Source organism: Hoplias malabaricus, chromosome 6, assembly GCF_029633855.1.
Source record: "Hoplias malabaricus isolate fHopMal1 chromosome 6, fHopMal1.hap1, whole genome shotgun sequence".
NCBI classification, from domain to species: Eukaryota; Metazoa; Chordata; class Actinopteri; order Characiformes; family Erythrinidae; genus Hoplias; species Hoplias malabaricus.
Window position 1 is genome coordinate 484,114 of NC_089805.1, and position 17,609 is coordinate 501,722.

The 17,609-nt window shown below is 39.7% G+C and overlaps 1 protein-coding gene across 4 annotated transcripts; it reads left to right on the forward strand.

The window, feature by feature from the left end:
- Positions 1-367: 367 nt before the first annotated feature.
- On the forward strand, positions 368-13,733 carry daxx (death-domain associated protein). 4 transcript variants are annotated; one of them, XM_066674414.1, is made up of 11 exons: positions 368-656; positions 1,602-1,850; positions 4,646-5,008; positions 5,301-5,432; positions 8,711-8,827; positions 9,134-9,365; positions 9,789-9,958; positions 11,490-11,664; positions 11,783-12,284; positions 12,464-12,593; positions 13,346-13,733. In XM_066674414.1, the coding sequence occupies exons 2-11, from the start codon at positions 1,650-1,652 to the stop codon at positions 13,403-13,405; spliced, it is 2,082 nt and encodes a 693-aa protein (XP_066530511.1). In that variant the 5' UTR covers positions 368-656; positions 1,602-1,649; the 3' UTR covers positions 13,406-13,733. The 4 variants fall into 4 exon arrangements, with proteins under 4 accessions (XP_066530511.1, XP_066530513.1, XP_066530512.1 ...); XM_066674416.1 differs by having other exon boundaries at positions 1,614-1,850; XM_066674415.1 differs by lacking the exon at positions 368-656 and adding an exon at positions 716-920.
- The last annotated feature ends 3,876 nt before the right edge of the window (positions 13,734-17,609 follow it).

The window sequence follows — 17,609 nt, forward strand, 5'->3', positions numbered from 1 at the left end:
ATAATTTTATCTGGTTTGTTTGTTTATTGATTTTTATTGTGCAACACTTTGGCTGATATTCACTGTCTTTTAAATGTGCTATATAAATAAATATGACGACTTAAATAACGTACCTCATTTGGTTAATTTATATTTCGCGGTTTGCCTAAAATCTTTTCTCCACTGGCTACATTTTATTTTAATTATGTTAGTGTGAGGTTGGTTCTACGGTAATACATTTATTTTTTGAATGTTACTGTTTTCTCTACAGATGGCGACAATGAGCATCCAGCCTTGCAAATGCTAGTGCAACAAAGAGAAGAAAACGGCATGACCAATCATCTTAGAGATTACTGCAATGAGCCCAATCTCATATAGTGATGTTTAAGAGTGGAGCGGGTTGCCATGATCGTGTGGTTTTCTTGCGAAATGTTCCGTTGTATAGAATCTGCATTTTCTAGACGTCAGTTCTCCAAATTAGCGAATGGGACGTTTCAAACAATATAATAAAGAACAAAAGAAAGCATGTTTCTTGTGCGTTTTTGCATTGAGTAGTTTATATTGTTAACCTTTATTTACTCTGCGGGTTTTCATTAGTTTAAGGACGGGGTTTGTAACAAAGACCTGGCAACTTCGGCAGTTATTACTTTCTGAATTTGGTTTCCAGAGTAAAGCGCGTAAGTTGTTTTTGTTTTCTCTGGTTTTGTACTGAGACATCGTTTCACTGCTACTTTAATTTCCGCTGAAAATGTGCGTGTGTTTAGTAACTCTAGATTTCATTACTCCGTGATTCGCCAGAGAACAGCTGTATTTGGTGTAGTTTAATGACTGGTCATCAGGTGCAGTATGAATGTTACAAACCAGTTAGCCAGTGAGCTAATTATAGCTAACAACGAAGTAACCAAGCTGTCTACAAACAAGGAAGCTCTCGGAGATTAAGGGTCAGAATTCCTGATTTTGTCTAAACCAGCTGTGAACATTTTGACAATCGATGCCAGTTAAGTTCTGAATTCTTCTGATGAACTTTATACTAAAGTCAACTTTTCAGAGCTTTGTATTCTGTGGTGTAATTACAGTTAGCCCACTCCTAGTGATTTGTTTGAATTTAGGCACACAATCTCCGACTTAATGTTTTTCAGGTTTTTACATTTTTTTCCAGGCGAAAAGAGTCAGGGATCGCACCCACGACGTTGACTTCCACGTGTTGTTTTTCACAGCTGTGTGCCTCACTAAGAACAACTGAAAACAAAACATGGAGCTAGGATATAAACAAAGACACTGTTTTGATTTGATATGTGTTTACTGTTATTCTCTGGAGTACATATCTTTTCATTTTGTTTCTATATAAATATTCCGGCCCATATTCATGTCATTTAATTACAGTAACGTGACTGGGTGTTTAGGGTCAGTACAACGCCCAGAGCTAGGGTTCCTGAAATAATCCCAGCACTTAACTGATAAAACACTCATTCTCACAGTTAAGGCGGTTTTAACTCTTACACGTGTTGAAGAAACTGGGCCCGTTTTGGATGTAAAGAACAGGTCACGTGAGACCCAGATATTGCAGACATTTTTCCAGAGCTGTGTTTGTTGAATAATTTTTTGATGTCGTTTTTGCCAAGGCTGCCCTGCAGATTTACCAGACTTTACCAACAGCAAGTGTCACAGAGATGATGGACAGCATTGTAATCCTTGATGATGAAGAAACCCAGGAACCATCCTCTTCGACTGTATTACTTCAGAACAAATCTGTGTCCCGCTCATCTCAAGTCAAAGAAACGAAGACCACCCACATCGCCCAGTCGCCTTTCGGCACTGCCAAGAAGTCAAGCCACGTTATGAAATTAGAGAATGAGAAACTCTTTGAGGAGGTGAGTGTGTGTGTGTGTGTGTGTGTGTGTGTGTGTGTGTGAGCATTCACTTATATGTGTAAGGGAGAATAAATGAACATCCCATTAGGCATAACTCTTGGCTTGAGCAGGTGGAAGATAATATTCAGAATGAGGCTTTATTGAACAGATATATTTGGTTACACAGTGGCTCACAGTAATAGATGTTTTACAGTAGTGTAGCAATAGTGTAGATGTGCCAACCTGAGTTGTGCTGTGTGACTGGTCAGCGATGGTTTTCTCTACCTGCCTGGTTCTGGAGGTGAGCAGGGTGAGTAGGCTGACACACATGGTGTTTTCTGGTCTGATTACAGCTTGTGAATGTCAGGCTTGGTGCTACAGCTACAAACTGTGACGGACAGATTCAGTGCAATTCTTGCTTCTTTTTTGTCACATATAGTTGGGCCACTATTATCTGCTGTGAACATAGCTTTTGTGTAGTGTTCTGTACATGTAGGCCTTTGTTAGTAATCTTAAGTGTCCCACTGGGTTTGGGGTCCTAGGATTCTTGTCTTGTGTAATAGTGAGGAGTTTGTGTATTCTCCTGGTGTCTCTGTGGGTTTCCAGAGTATTCCAATTTCCTCCCACAGTTCAAAACCACATGATGGTATGTTGACTGGGTATTTGAAATTGTCCAGGGGTGTTTGTGTGTGTGTGAATGGGGGAGTGTGTGATACCCTGCGACAGTCTGGTGCACAGTCAAGGCTGGGTTCCTGTTTTGTGCCCAGTGATTCTGGCTATGGTCTGGATCTACTGGGGACCTGAAAAAGATGGAGTAGTTACAGAAGATGAATGAATGAACCTTAACAAGGGGTGTCCAGACTTTTAGGAGCTTGAGTGGCCTAAACAATAATGAAGGGGTTTAAGTCTGAAAGGTTGCTGCTTTAATTAGACTGGCAGGAAAATGGTGGTTGGGAACAATGAGTAATGCATTCTCCTCCTTAAACAAATGGCTGAATTGTCCTCAAGCAAGCCTCCCAAACCTTGGTTGCCAACCAATCCAGGTGTGTATGTTCCCATTGTCCCGTGTGTGTGTGTTCACTGCCATAGATGGGTTAAATGTAGGGTCCCAGTAGGCGAGCGCATCTACAAGTTCAACTGCAATTGTTTCTCCTAAGTGATCCTCAAAAAAGTAAACCGTCTGGAGGCCTACACTGTGAAGCTTCCTCTCTTGGTCAATAAAGCGGGTTGTCAGGGTCATCTATGATTTAGAGGTTTGGCTTGACCACAGGTCAGCCGTGATCACAAAATACTTCCACATGTTCCCTAACTTCACTGTAAAGCTTGGGTATAGCAGTGCAAAAATACAAACTCCCTGGCCGAAGGTATCTGGGGCCAATAGCTGCCATAATTTTCCTGAAGCCCATGTTTTCCTCCATACTAATGAAATCATGTTCTTAGCAAAGAAGGTTGTTACTGCTTTGGTGATGCTTTATGACGCTTGGACTGTTTGTCGTATGGCATGAATGTAGCTGTCTGTGTTTGCTGAATGGGAACATTTATGGTGCCTCATCTCCAGACACTCCAAATATTCTGTCGAGTGGAATTGCTTCAGGTGTTGGAACAGATTTGATGTGTTCCAGCTGCTAGTCGGCACCACTCTGTGGCATATTTTACAGCACAGTAAAACCTGAAGTTTATCGGATCTTCGATAGCCATACCACTGAATTAGTCTCTCCATTCCTATCAACTAGTTCCTCTGCCTTATCACTTCAGTCACATTTATATTACGATCAGGGCTGCTCATTTTGCAACTAGAAGGCGCTGAGTTGGAGGAGTCGAGCCTATGCTACTACTGCTGAGTGCCGACTGTGTGCCTGTGGTGTACTACATCACGCACCGAGTTCTGCTTGGCTTGAATACAGTGAACTTAAGGCAGCGCCCTTTGATGAACGTAAAGCCAGTACAGATGTTGTAAATAATGTATCGATATGTCAGAAACGTGTTTAAAAATCATACTGAAATATTTTCTATTGTGATTATTTATTTATATTGCGTTATTGTCCAGCCCTAGGTAGCAACTAAATTTTGGTTCTAAACCAGAACATATTGTACCATGTGGCAAGCTTTTTGAGCCGACTGAGTCTTTAGTGGATCATCTACATCCTCAAAAAGATATTAACTTTTTTTTTTCATTGCTAAGCTTGCAGTAAAGTTACTAAATTCTTGCAAAAATTCTGAAAAGGCACCTGAAGGCCTGTACCATTTTTATCAGAGAAATTAGAAGTTTGTAAGAATTTCCATAGAAGTAAATGTGCAAGTGTTCTAATTAATGTCTAAGGTATTTCGGTAGATAACACCTACCCCTCCTCCTTGGGCTGTGTATATAATTCTTCATATCACTTTTCTATGTAAATTTCGAGCATTTTTCTGTATAGTTTTTTTTTTTTTTTTTTAGGTATTTACGTTTTTATTTTGATTCTGTTGGAAATACATGGTGGCTAAAGAGGAGGAAATCACTCGCGAGTAAAGTGTCTGCCATTGGCTGTACTCCTCTACTTGACAGCTCTGCCTGATGATTAAAGGTAGACAGGGATAAAAATTTAAAATAGAAAATACAGTTCTGTGAGAGAGAGATGTATTCTGTAGTGTATTTGTGTTTCATATGCTAGTTTGGTGAAGTGCACTCCATGTGCAAAAAAAAAAAAAGTTAATATGATCATTTCGTTTGAATCACACATATTACGGTTGGTTATTGATTGTTGTTTATTGCAGAAATTCAAATCTGTAGCATCAACATCACTCAATGGTGTTTTATATGTTTAATCCCAATTTAGTTTGTGACACACTGCACATTGCACATCCAGGACCATCCAGAAGTTGTCACTTTTCTGCAGACAAAATACTCAAAGGCCTCTCCTGACTTCTTGATATCTGTGGAATTCCGAAATGCCCTCGGCCGTTGCCTCACACGAGCTCAAGCCAACACTGCCAAAATCTTTGTTTACATCAATGAACTCTGCACACTTCTCAAACAGCATTCAGACAAAAGGAGGGCCTTCATCCAGCCTCCCAATCCCAAACAGGAGAGCAAAGACATGGGAGAAAAAGTAAACACGGATGGAAAAGACAGCTCAGAATTATGTCAGCCAGAAAAGACAGGAGAGGACAAGAAAACAAAAAGAGCTTCGAGGAGACAGGTATACTTAGACAAATGTGTTATATCTCACTACAAGACTAAAAAATGTTTCTCTTCCTAAAATTATTTGTGCATTGTGACTCCATTGGAATGCTCCCACCCTGATAATTTTTGTCATTTGTTAGAATTAATTAAAGCCTTACATTTTAATTTAAACAACTAAACCCATCATTGAGTCACAGTAAAATAAGCATTGTCATATTTCATTATCATAACCTTATTTAGTTCTCTCTCTTACTTGCTCACCCCCATCTCTCTCTCTCACACACACACACACACACTTGTTTTCACAGATAGCATATCTGGAGAACCTGCTGAAGGTTTATAATGATGAGATCAGACGACTACAAGAGAAAGATTTGAGTTTGGAAGAGCTAGAGAAGGAGGACTCCAGTTACATCCAAGAGCATAAGCTCAAACGCAAGGTTGGATTTCTCACTATTCCTGAATAATAACTTAAAATTTGTATTTGTGATTCCTTGGTACCATGATTCCTGAACATTTGGACTTCTTTTGTTAAATATATTAAGTAGTTTTTACTCAAACTTTTAAAAATAATTAAACATTTATAATAATTTCCAATGATTTTCAGACCAACTTGATTGTGTTTTGTAAATGTAAATTTTGAGTTTGATGCTTGCAACTCAAAGTTGGGATAGGGACAAAATAAATGCGTGAATTTTATAGAATATGAATGTAATGGGTAATTTAAGGATAACGATTTATATTCATTGGTACTTCAGTGTAACGATTCATATTAAATATATTTGCTGTTTCAGCTCCAGTGTAACACACAGCCAGAGCCATGGTGAGCCCAAAGTGGTCTCAGGTGCAGTTACATTTTTCAGAATGTGATGCAGGCAGAGCTCACTGCATTTGTAATGCAAAATGCAAAAAAAACTTTTAACATTTAACTGATGTTTCTGATGTGGCTGAGGTAAACTCTAGACTTGTCTAGAATGTAATTCTGACTTGTAACATTTCTAATGACTGGATTAGGAATGCCTAACTTGTATCTGTATCTATGCTCAGCGTCCATTTTTCAGGAACACTGCATACTTTTATCTCAATTTCTTCCTGCTCTTCAGTGATTAGGACCCAACAAGACCACCACAGAGCAGGTATGATTTGAGTGGTGGATCATTCTTGACACTTCAATGACACACTGACGTGGTGATGTTGTTGTCAGTGTGTAGTGCTGGTACGAATGAATCAGACACAGCAGGTTTACTGTAGTTTTGAAAGCCCTTAATGTCACTGCTGTACAGAGAATAGTCCATCAACCAAAAATATCAAGCCAACAGCATCCTGTGTTTACTGATGTAGGAGTAGAGGATGATGAACACAAACTCACTGTAGATCTACAAGTTGGACAAACAAAATAGGTGTCTATTAGAGTGAATAGTGAGTGGACACGGTGTTTAAAAACTAAAGCAGCACTACTGTGTTTGATCCACTTGTACCAGCACAATACACTAACACACCACCACTGTCAGTGTCACTGCAGTATTGAGAATCATCTACCACTTGAATTATACAGATGCATTTCAATAATTTAGAATATCATCAAAAAGTAAAACATTTTTTCTGTAATTGTGTTAAAAAAGTGAAACTCAGAGATTCAATACCAACAAAATTATCTAGTTCAAGCCTTTATTTCTTTTAATGTTGATTATTATGGCTTCTAGCCAATGAAAACTCAAAAGTCATTATCTCAGAAAATTAGAATAATCAACAAAAAAATCTGCAAAGGTTTCCTAAGCCTTTAAAATTGTCCCTTAGAAGGCTACACAACCATGGGGAAGACTGCTGACATGACAGATGTCCAGATGGCAGTCATTTACAGCCTCCTGCTGTATCCAAGCATATTAATGGAAAGTTGAGTGGAAGGAAAAGTCTGGTAGAAGAAGGTGCACAAGCATCTGGGATAACCTCAGCCTTGAAAAGATTGTCAAGAAAAGGCCATTTAAAAATTTGGAGGATATTCACAAAGAGTCAACTGCTTTTGGAGTCAGTGCTTCAAGAGCCACCACATACAGACGTATCCAGGACATGGCCTACAACTGTCGCCATTCTTGACACACAGACAACGGCAGAAGTGTTTTACCTGGGCCCAGGAGAAAAAGGACTGGACTGTTGCTCAGTGTCCAAAGTCTTGTTTTCAAATTAAAGTAAATTTTGCAATTTGGAAATCATCCCAGAGTCTGGAGGAAGAGTGGAGAGGCGCAAAACCCAAGCTGCCTGAGTCTAGTGTGAAGTTTTCCACAATCAGTGATGGTTTGGGGAGCCGTGTCATCTGCTGGTGTTAGTCCACTGTGTTATATCAAGTCCAGGACATTTTAGAGCACTTCATGCTTCCCTCTGCTGAAAAACTTCATGGAGATGCAGATTTCATTTTCCAGCAGGACTTGGCACCTGTCCACAGTGTCAAAAATACCAATACTTGATTTAATAACCACAGTATCACTGTGCTTGTTTCACCAACAAACTCACCTGCCCTAAATCTCATAGAGAATCTATGGGGTATTTTCAAGAGGAGGATGACACCAGCAACCTGGGCTTCCATAACACCTCAGTAGAACCACAGGCTGATCACCTCCATGCTATGCCGCAGTGATGCAGTAATTCATGCAAAATGAGCCCCGACCAGGTATTACATATACAGGGTGGGCCATTTATATGGATACACCTTAAAGATTGTGGGGCCATTCTTCATCAGTGGAAACTTTATGGCCACTGGATATGCGAAATTGCTACATGATGATGTGTTTCCCTCTTTATTCACTGAAGCTGGCACGTTCCCTGAGTTTTTCCAGGAAGATGGTGCACCACCACATTATGGGTCTCAGATCCGAGCATTCCTAGATGAACAGTTTCCAGGAAAGTGGATTGGTCATTGTGGGTCAGTTGAATGGCTCCCGATCTGACCCCCTTAGACCTTTATCTTTGGGGTCATCTGAAGGCAGTTGTCTCTGCTGTGAAGATTCGAGACGTGCAGCACCTGAAACTACGGATACTGGAAGCCTGTGCTAGCATTTCTCCTGCGGTGTTGTTATCAGTGTGTGAAGAGGTGGAGGAGAGGGTTGCATTAACAATCCAACACAATGGGCAGCACTTTGAACACATCTTATAAGTGGTCAGAAACTTGTAAATAACTCATGAAATAGGCCTCATTTTGCACATGCTTCAACAGTGTGGGTTTGTAGAAAGAGTGTGTGTGGGATGACTGGCCTGCCTGCAGTCCAGATCCATCTGATAAGGTACATCATTTAAGAAAAGAATCAGTAAACTGCAATCACAAGAGGTTGGGGAACTTAAGTGTTGTATCAATCAAGAATAGGCAAAAAGTCCACATACAAATGAAACTGGGACAGTGGAAATGGGATGACATGTATCCTCAGTTCACAAAATAATTTAGAGATAAAGGGAATTGTAGTACAAGTGATGTGTGTATGCCTCTATCTCTGTCTCTACTTATGTGTGATGCAGGTATCAAAATGTCAAAATTAGTTTATATTTATAAAATACTGTTTAGTTGGTCCGTGAAAACCTGGTCTTTATGCATTTGTCAGTCAATGTTAATTCACAAATGACAGCGTCCTGTTTTATAGCCTTTCACAAAAAAAAAATATCTTGAAGCAGGGTTTGTAGCTATTAACTGTTTATAAACTGCACCAGTTTCCACTTTGATCTTGTTTTGCAGATGATGAAGATCTATGATAAACTTTGTGAGTTAAAGGGCTGCACAACACTGACTGGCAGAGTAATGGAGCAGAGGATCACCTACAGTGGCACACGTTACCCAGAGATCAACAAGAAGGTACTGCTTATTTACAGTAGTGTAACAAAAATATGTTTCATGGCTCTAGACCAATGAAAATAAATCTAAATTTGTGTTTCCTGATTCTGGTCCCTAAGATCCATTTGTGCCTGTGTGGTTATGTTTTCCTGCAGATATTTCCTTAGCAAATGATAAGACTTATTAACAAGGATATTCTGAATCACACATGTAGAGAGTTAAAACACAAAAATGTGCACAGCATGCAACGAACAAGGCTTAGTTTGAGGAATTTGTCTGTCTTTGTGTTTCTTTTCTGTGTGTCTTTTCTATCCATACTTTACTCAGATTGAGCGATTTATAAACAAACCAGAGGCCTTGCAGAATCCTCCGGACTACACTGATATCTTACAAGTAGTGAAGCATACCAATGAGCGCTGTAATCTTTTGCTGAGTCGTAAGCAACAGATGCAGATTGCTCAAGATGCTTTTCGTGAGACAGGGAACCGGCTGCAAGAAAGACGGCACCTTGACATGGTCTACAACTTTGGCTGTCACCTAACGGACTTCTACAAGCCTGGTAATTTACCTTGGTTCTTAGTATACGCCAAGTTGTATGTTACTAATTAGTTCCTACACTGTCAGAAAAACTGTGGTGGTACATTTTGCTCACGGTTCAGTACCTTTAGCTAAGGAACATAATTTTACCTTGTTCTGTTAAAATTGTTGATTTCTTATGCCCCATTTCATCTGTAGGGCTTTCAGTATCTCTTTTACTTTTACACAGTTCTATAATGAAAGGTTAACAATGTTCACCTCTCCTTCTGGAGAAGAGAATGTAATGAAAACAACTGCACTTTTAAACCTCTCTTGTACATTTTAGGAGTTGTGACGCACACATTTATTGCTGTAGTTAATTGCTGCCGGTCTTGTAGAATGTCGAAGGCAGCATCCGTTTCTCCCCTTTCAGGCAGTGGTGAAATGTCTTTTTTTATGTCTCCAGCATTAGACCCTGCACTCTGTGACCATTCTTTGGCACAAAAGTTGCGCTCCAACAGAGAAGTAGCTCTCACCAACCTTGAGGAAGTCATCAGCAAGTACGCTTACCAACAGGATGACACACAAGAAGAGGAGAGGCAAAAACGTCAGGCTAAAGAGAGACAGAAGAAAGAGGTGAGGGTAAAAACAGAAGGGGTGACAATGTAAGGTGTACAAAGGTTTGCAAATTTGATGATAAAATATGATGCTATTTCTGCTATTTTCTGTCCAGAATTAGAAAAGAAATGGTAGCAAAAGCAGATCATTTTCGTATAAAATAGTTATTCCAAATCGTTAGTTAGAAAGGTTGCTTGTTCAAAAAGACAAAATAAAATACAACATTGCGAGATCTGAGTTATTAGAGACACATGTTCCATGTACGTGTCTAGCATACATCTTATTATTTATATTAATTTGGCTTACATTTTTTGGCTACTATTGTAATGAAAGTAAATTGTTTTTAATTTTTTGAAAAATCTATTGAAAAATCACTGCATACAGTAGCTGTGCTTCCATCACAATGAAGAAATATCGACAGGGAAAACAACATGGAATTATTTGTTTCCATCAACCACACTTACGTAAAGAAACTTCAAATGACCTCAGAAAGGTGTTACACCAGAAGATGACCTCAAAAAATGACTACCTAGTTAAAGAATTAATTAATAATTAAAAATCTGAAAATGAAACGTATTCATGTGTAAACTACTTTCATAATGAAGCTTTAATAAAATCAGTTTGTGTTTAAAAATGAAATAAAAATACAACATGGGCTATGACTAAACAGTAGTAGTCAGCAGTAAGGGAAGGTGCTGAGCAGCGGTTCCCTGCTTCTCTTTTTTCCCAGAGAGGGAACGCGATCTACAAGTATTTTGCGAAATCCATATAAATAAAGTTTCAGCTTCTTACTGAATGTAAGCAAAGGCTAGAGACAGACATGAGCAATCTGGCCTGTTACAAAAGGGGCAAATTGGACGAGAATACAAACCGAGACCAACCCAGCGAAATACTCCTAAGCCCAGAAGGACTAACTCTAGAGGCATAAAAATAGAGAGCAGGCTTAAGTACATCAATGTGGCAGATTTTCGCATCTTTAGAGTCCTTTAACACGGTTTAACAGCACCGCGCCTCCTTCTTCTACTAATACAAGTACTGGGAGCACCTGCTCCAGGTGCAGTTTTCACATATCACACAGTAAAGCGGCGGGCAGTCACCCCGGTGCCCAGGGAGCAGTTGTGGCTTTGGTGCCTTTCTCAAGGGCACCTCAGTCGTGGATTGAGGGAAGAGGACAGTGCTGTTCCTTCACTCCCACAGCCCCCAGTTTCCGGCCGGTCACAGGAATTAAACCAGTAACCTTCCAGTTCTAAACCCTCTTTGCTAAGCTTATTTTTTTATATATTTTATTTTTTGTTTGTTTATTGTTTATTTATGATATACATTTATTTATTCATATACATTATATACATGTCTTGGATTAAGGCTGATATTTCAGGCCCATGTTCAACTCTATAACAAAACAGCAGCAGGCAGTAAGTTGCTTAGTTGAATTAAACGATATATGGTTAAAACTAAAAATATTTATTTGATTTCCAGCAGCATTTCCAAATTGTACTTTATTAAAACCATTTCAAAATGTGCTGTTTTTCTGCCTCCATCACACGGCCAGCTGGGTGCAATGAATGCACAGGAGAATGAAAAAAATGATGATGATCAAGAGGAAAATCAAGAGGAAAATCAAGAGGAAAATGAAGAGGAGGAGCCAGAAGAGGAGGAAGATGAGGATTCTTCAGAACCTGATATTGAAGAGGAGATCCAAGCCAGCGAGGCACAAGTGGGGCCAGGTGAGAACGTTTTAAGAAATAAACATGCGTATGTATTTATTTATCCCTCTTCTTCTTTTTGGCTCTGTGTATTTAAGACTATTTAAGACATGTAATAGTTTTACATGTGTCTTTCCAGATGATGATGATGAAGACGACAACGAGGAGCAGCTCAACTGTGAAGATGAACAGCCCTGCAATGACGGGTCTTCATCATCTGTCAGACTGTTTGGCCAGGATGAAGATGAGGTGGAGAGTGGTGATGAGTCAATACAACCAGTCAACGAGGCATGCGGAGATATTACCACAGAAAAATTACTTGACCGCAAAAATGCCACTGAAAGTCCATCATCTTCTGGGAGCCCCAGAGAGTCAAGTTTGGCAAAATCTCTGGCAACTGACAGCAAATGTTCCCCCTACAATCACCGACCAGCTGAGTCTGAAAGCGAAGGTTGCAACGAGATTGTGTCAACCAATGAAAATTCATTGCACACCTTGATTACAGTATCAGCCAGTTGTAGTCCTGTGCCATCTAGCCCTGAGATTATCAGCAACACATGTATCGGCAAGAAGAGAAAACGTGAATCAAAGACAAAACACACAACTGTGCAAAATGGCAACATCAGAAGCAACAGTGTGAGGTAAAGTTGAATGCTTAGAAAATTAAGTTTTTTGAGTGTACTTTCATTTCTAAACAGTGGGTTGTGAGTGCAAGAGAACGAGGAACATTAAGAACGTCTGACACTGTCATGTCTCATAACGGTCCATTACCATGTCAGCCTTTTTTAGCGTGCTCTGTATTTTATCTCATTCGGTTTAGTGATGCTGATGTTCCACTGGACATGGATGTAACCTGTAGTCCTGTACGAGCAGACTCCACTCAGGCTGATACACCCACTCGTGACGTGGTCAGCAGCTCTCGCTGCACACCTCCACCTAAAAGAAACAAGGTAAGTGTGTAAGATCATAGTCAAAATATTGCCATCCCTCCACTTCTTTCATAAAATGCACCCAGAAAATTGTGGCAATTACAAATGCTGTTGTATTCGTACATTTTGTTTGTTTGTTTGTTTGCAACACAAAAAAACTGAGAAAAACATCATTCATGTGACATCATTCCACAAACAACAGCAAAAAATGGAAGGAAAAAAAAAACTAAAAATAGTGGAACACTTAATATTTCACATCACACCTTTTGCAAACAGTAACAGAAATAAGTGATTCCCTTTACCACTTTGTGAGAATTTTGAACTACTCCAGTTTGCAGATTTGAACTTATTCACTCCCCAGGTGTATGGCATTTTGATTTGTTTTTCAACGTTTGGAGGTCTCTCCGCCGTCCGAGGTTCCAGATACCGTTTCTCTTAGCGATGCTACAAGATGTCCCATGTGGGAATGAGCCACTTTTGGCACGCACAATTGACCAGAGAGCTAGAAAATGGTGTGGAAGTGTCCTCAGAATTGTATAAAAAAGTGATTTTTGATTAAAATCATGAAAAGTCAGTATTTGCTGTTGAAATATTTTGAACACTAAAATTTGTAAAGCTATGATGTGATTTAATACAACGCTAACGTATGCAGGACATGATCTGTGACTTGACATATTGTTTTTTTTTTTTCAGTATAAGCAGAGGAACAATGGCATTTACATAAGATAAAGCATTAATTTGTATTTTTCTTTTATCTGTAATTCAATCCACAGGTAAATGTGGCGACACAGTGTGACCCAGAAGAGGTGATCATTCTCTCAGATTCTGACTAACTGCCCCACCCCCCCTGCTGCTTTAAAGGGCAGTGAGCATTCATCTGCATACCTCTTCATTGTTCTGGCTGTGCCTGCTAATGTGAACTCCTTTGGAACAGAGAATAGAAAGCTTAATGGAAAAGTGTATTGTCATTAAGCCTTTCCTATTCCGCCACGTTACCATATTTGTATTGCAACACTCTGCACTCTGCAGGTGGAACAGCAGCTGAAAATCAGGGTCTTTTTTTAAGCAACGTTTTAACTGTAAAGATTATTTTATTTGAATATAACTAGAAGATCAACTGCTTAGGGAAACTTTTAACTGTAATTGAACAAAAATAGAGGCAAGGCCTATATTTTGCTGGATTCCTTTACAGATTTAATAAAATGTTATTTTGTACCTGTGTTGTATTTTTTTTGACAAGTTGTGTTTTGAAAAAAGTAGTGGAGACTTGAAAAGTAGAGTTGATGCTTTTTGTTTTTGTGCGCACAGAAATCTTCTTATAACCAAAGTTTAATTTAGTCCAAGAATCGGAGGGTAATCTTCAGTAGTTTGAGGCTCAGACCCATTTGTTCAGCCTGCCCTTCACAACAAGCGGTCATTTGAGAAGTCAAATACACCCCAAACGTTTTTCTGAGAAGCCAAATATAAATCACTGAGGTGTGTTTTCTTGTAAAGACCCCAACAGCTGAGAACTGCATTTCAACAACGTAGCATGTGAAACCAACACCATACATTTCAGAGGACCAGTGACTGAGGACAATAAAGAAAGTTACATAATGGTTTATTCCAAAAAGAATGAAAGTAGTAAAGTCTTAGGACCAGTATTTTTAATAACTGTTTTGCTGCTGGTATCTGTACATCTAAAAATAATAAAAGCATGGGCGTAGTGCGGTCAGATGTTCAAACCCTATTTCCAAAGAGTTGGACCGGGGGAAACACTTTTTTTTTATTTATGAGTTATGAGTATGATATTTGGCATACAGCCATAAAATGCTGCTGATTGGCTAAATAAGTGATGACCAATGAGAAGCGCATTCTCTTCTCGGGCTGATGGAGAGCTTTGGAGTATGCTAATGTAAAAAGTCCTGGGGCTATAGCTCCATAGCCAGGGCCTATTGTTACCAATCATAGTGCTTTATTTACTACTTCCGAACCCTACAATGTGATTGGCTGAGAGATGTTCGAGGAGTGCCAATATTACATAATAATGGCACTCTGACCGAAGCTCTTTCGGTATCACTCTGCAAAATACATGTAACCTAGCAACAATGCCAGCAATTACAAGACAGCGCTGTGCCTGTAGTTTTTCACCCAACGGGGAATCGGTTAATTTTCTTTTCCTTATTAAAGAGTTATGGCGCAGTGGACCGTTATCTGCTTACGGACTGGTAAACAAAAGTAAATCAGAAAAAAAACAGTTAATTGCCATTTTTACATTTATGCATTTGGAAGACGCTTTTATCCAAATCGACTTACAAAAGAGGATCTAACATTCAAACTACAGCACCATTTATACAAATTACCTTACATTGAGTGCAATATGCAGGAAGTAATAAGTGCATTAAAGAAAGACTTTCAGTGAAAGAGATACTCTCGGAAGAGACATGACAATATAAAGGCAACATGACATTATATTGCCTTGATGCGTTTATCTCTGCTTGTTTCCTGATTTGATAGCAGCTCTGAATAATGCTGCCTTTTTTCTCAATAAATCTAGTGTGAACACAGACATGCTCGCTGGAGAGAACCAAAGTTCTAAAACGGTTCCAAAATTGCACAAGAGTGAACAAAAGATCCAGAGTTCTTTGAAAAGAGCAAAAAGGAATATGTGACTATGGAACTATTCTACCTCATGGAAACAATTATTAATGTAAATGTGTGTAACACTGTGGGCAGTGAGTGGACACAGGTTTTAAAAACTCCAGCAGCACTGCTCTGTCTGATCCACTCATAAGAGCACAATACACATTGCCATATCTCCACATTGTCATTGTTAAAACAGTTCTGAGAATTATCCACCACACAAATCATATCTGCTTTGTGGGGGTCCTGAACATTGGGTTAGAATCCAGGGTGAAGTTCCAGAGCGAGTTCTGTGCTCTCTGCTGTCTCTGTAACAAAAGCCCAACCCTCACCTGTCTGCAGCCCAGAAATACCGCACTCGTGTCCTGTGTCCACTGATGATGGACTCGAGTACAAACAGCTCCACATCATATCTGCGGTTTGGGGGTCCTGAACATTAGGGTGAGAAACCAGGGTGCAACTCCAGAGTGACTTCTGCGCTCTGTGCTGTCTCTGTCATCCGCTACTCCTCCATCTCACGCTACATCTCCAAAGAGATGCCAGAACAGCAAGGACCACCTCCAAAACACTACACAAACTTCCCCAAACATCCCCTTCAATCTCGGGAAAGCTTATATGCTAGCGCGTTCTGCCCCTGAACCAGGCTTTTTTTTTTTGGCTGTTGCAGAAAGTAGGATACAAAATGTATATATATAATATTAAAATAGGATACAATTTCAGTATGCCTTTATTCAAAGATTGATTATGTATTTAGGTCTTACTTAAAGAGGCAGATGTTTGGGAGAGCACAAAATATTATCCATCCATCCATCCATTATCTGTAACCGCTTATCCAATTTAGGGTCGCGAGGGGTCCAGAGCCTACCTGGAATCATTGGGCGCAAGGCGGGAACACACCCCGGAGGGGACGCCAGTCTTTCACAGGGCAACACAGACACACACACATTCATTCACACACTCACACCTACGGACACTTTCGAGTCGCCAATCCACCTACCAACATGTGTTTTTGGACTGTGGGAGGAAACCGGAGCACCCGGAGGAAACCCACGCGGACACGGGGAGAACACACCAACTCCTCACAGACAGTCACCCGGAGCGGGAATTGAACCCACAACCTCCAGGTCCCTGGAGCTGTGTGACTGCGACACTAACTGCTGCACCACCGTGCCGCCCGACAAAATATTATAATAAATATAATAAATGGTAAAAGTGTGCTGTTATAACCATCCCTGCAAAGTCTAATATATTCATTTTGACAAACCTTGAGACACACACACACACACATACACAGACAGATACTGAGACACACACATAGAACTGACTGAGTATTTGTATCTGAATTTTGAATATTTTAATCATATTTGTGGGTGGCACAGCAGGTAGTGTCACACAGCTCCAGGGACCTGGAGGTTGTGGGTTCAAGTCCTGCTCCAGGTGACTGTCTGTGAGGAGTTTGTTGTCAGCTGTGTTTTTTAAGGAGCACATGGCTCTGTTTTGTTTTGTCCTGGTCTCCCCCTTAGCCCCACCTTAGTCCCACCTTATCCCCTGGCCTCATTATCCTTGGCAGGTGTTCCTTGTCTGTGCTCCATGTTCCTAAGGATATAAGCCCCCTGATTCAGTGTTGTCTTTGGTAAACATTTCATATATGTGCTCTTGTTCTTCTGTTTGTTCCATGTGTTCCAATTCCTAGAAGTCCTAGAACAGTGTACATTCTGTTCTTCATGCTCCTGTCCCAGTCCCCAGATCTGTGTATAAGTTCTGTTTGTTTATCCTCAGCCCTGTACATTAGTTCTAGCTCTGTGTGTTTAGTCTTAGGTAACCGTTCTTCTGTTTTAGTTCCCCTGTTTGACCCTCTTCTTAGATTTTAGTTTTATGTGACAGTTTTGTTCATTTCAGTGTTTGTTTGTTAACATTTAGTCTTGTCCTAGTTTAGTCCTGTTTGGTCAGTCCCTTGTTTGTCTCAGTTTTAGGTTTTTGTTCTATCCTACTATTGTTGTTGTAGTTGTTTTCATATTTCTTGTTTTAATTGTTTCTCTACCTAGGTTTAAATAAAATCAGGTTAAAATACAGATCCCTAAATTCTAAAAAGTCAAAAAAATTCAGATGGCAAAAATATGAATCTAGGCCAGAAATCAACAAGTTAAAAATTCAGACAAAAATAATTGAAATATTCAAATACTTATGTCATTGATTTAGCTTCATAAACTAGATAGAAAAAATATAAAATTAATTTAAATAAACAAATAGATGGACTTCCGGTTTGCCTGTGTATGGAGTAGCGGTGGTTTTTCAGGGCTCCGCAAAGCCTTCATTAAATCGTAATATTTCATGGGCCGGAGTATCAATCACCTATTTTTTTTGTGTATTTTACCTTATTTACACTTCTTGGGTTCCATTTTACACTGTATTCAT

Coding starts and splice junctions, on each gene's coding strand:
- daxx (XM_066674413.1), top strand. Junction 5,009..5,300: donor AAAGAGCTTCGAGGAGACAG/GTATACTTAGAC, acceptor TTGTTTTCACAG/ATAGCATATCTGGAGAACCT. Junction 8,828..9,133: donor ACCCAGAGATCAACAAGAAG/GTACTGCTTATT, acceptor TACTTTACTCAG/ATTGAGCGATTTATAAACAA.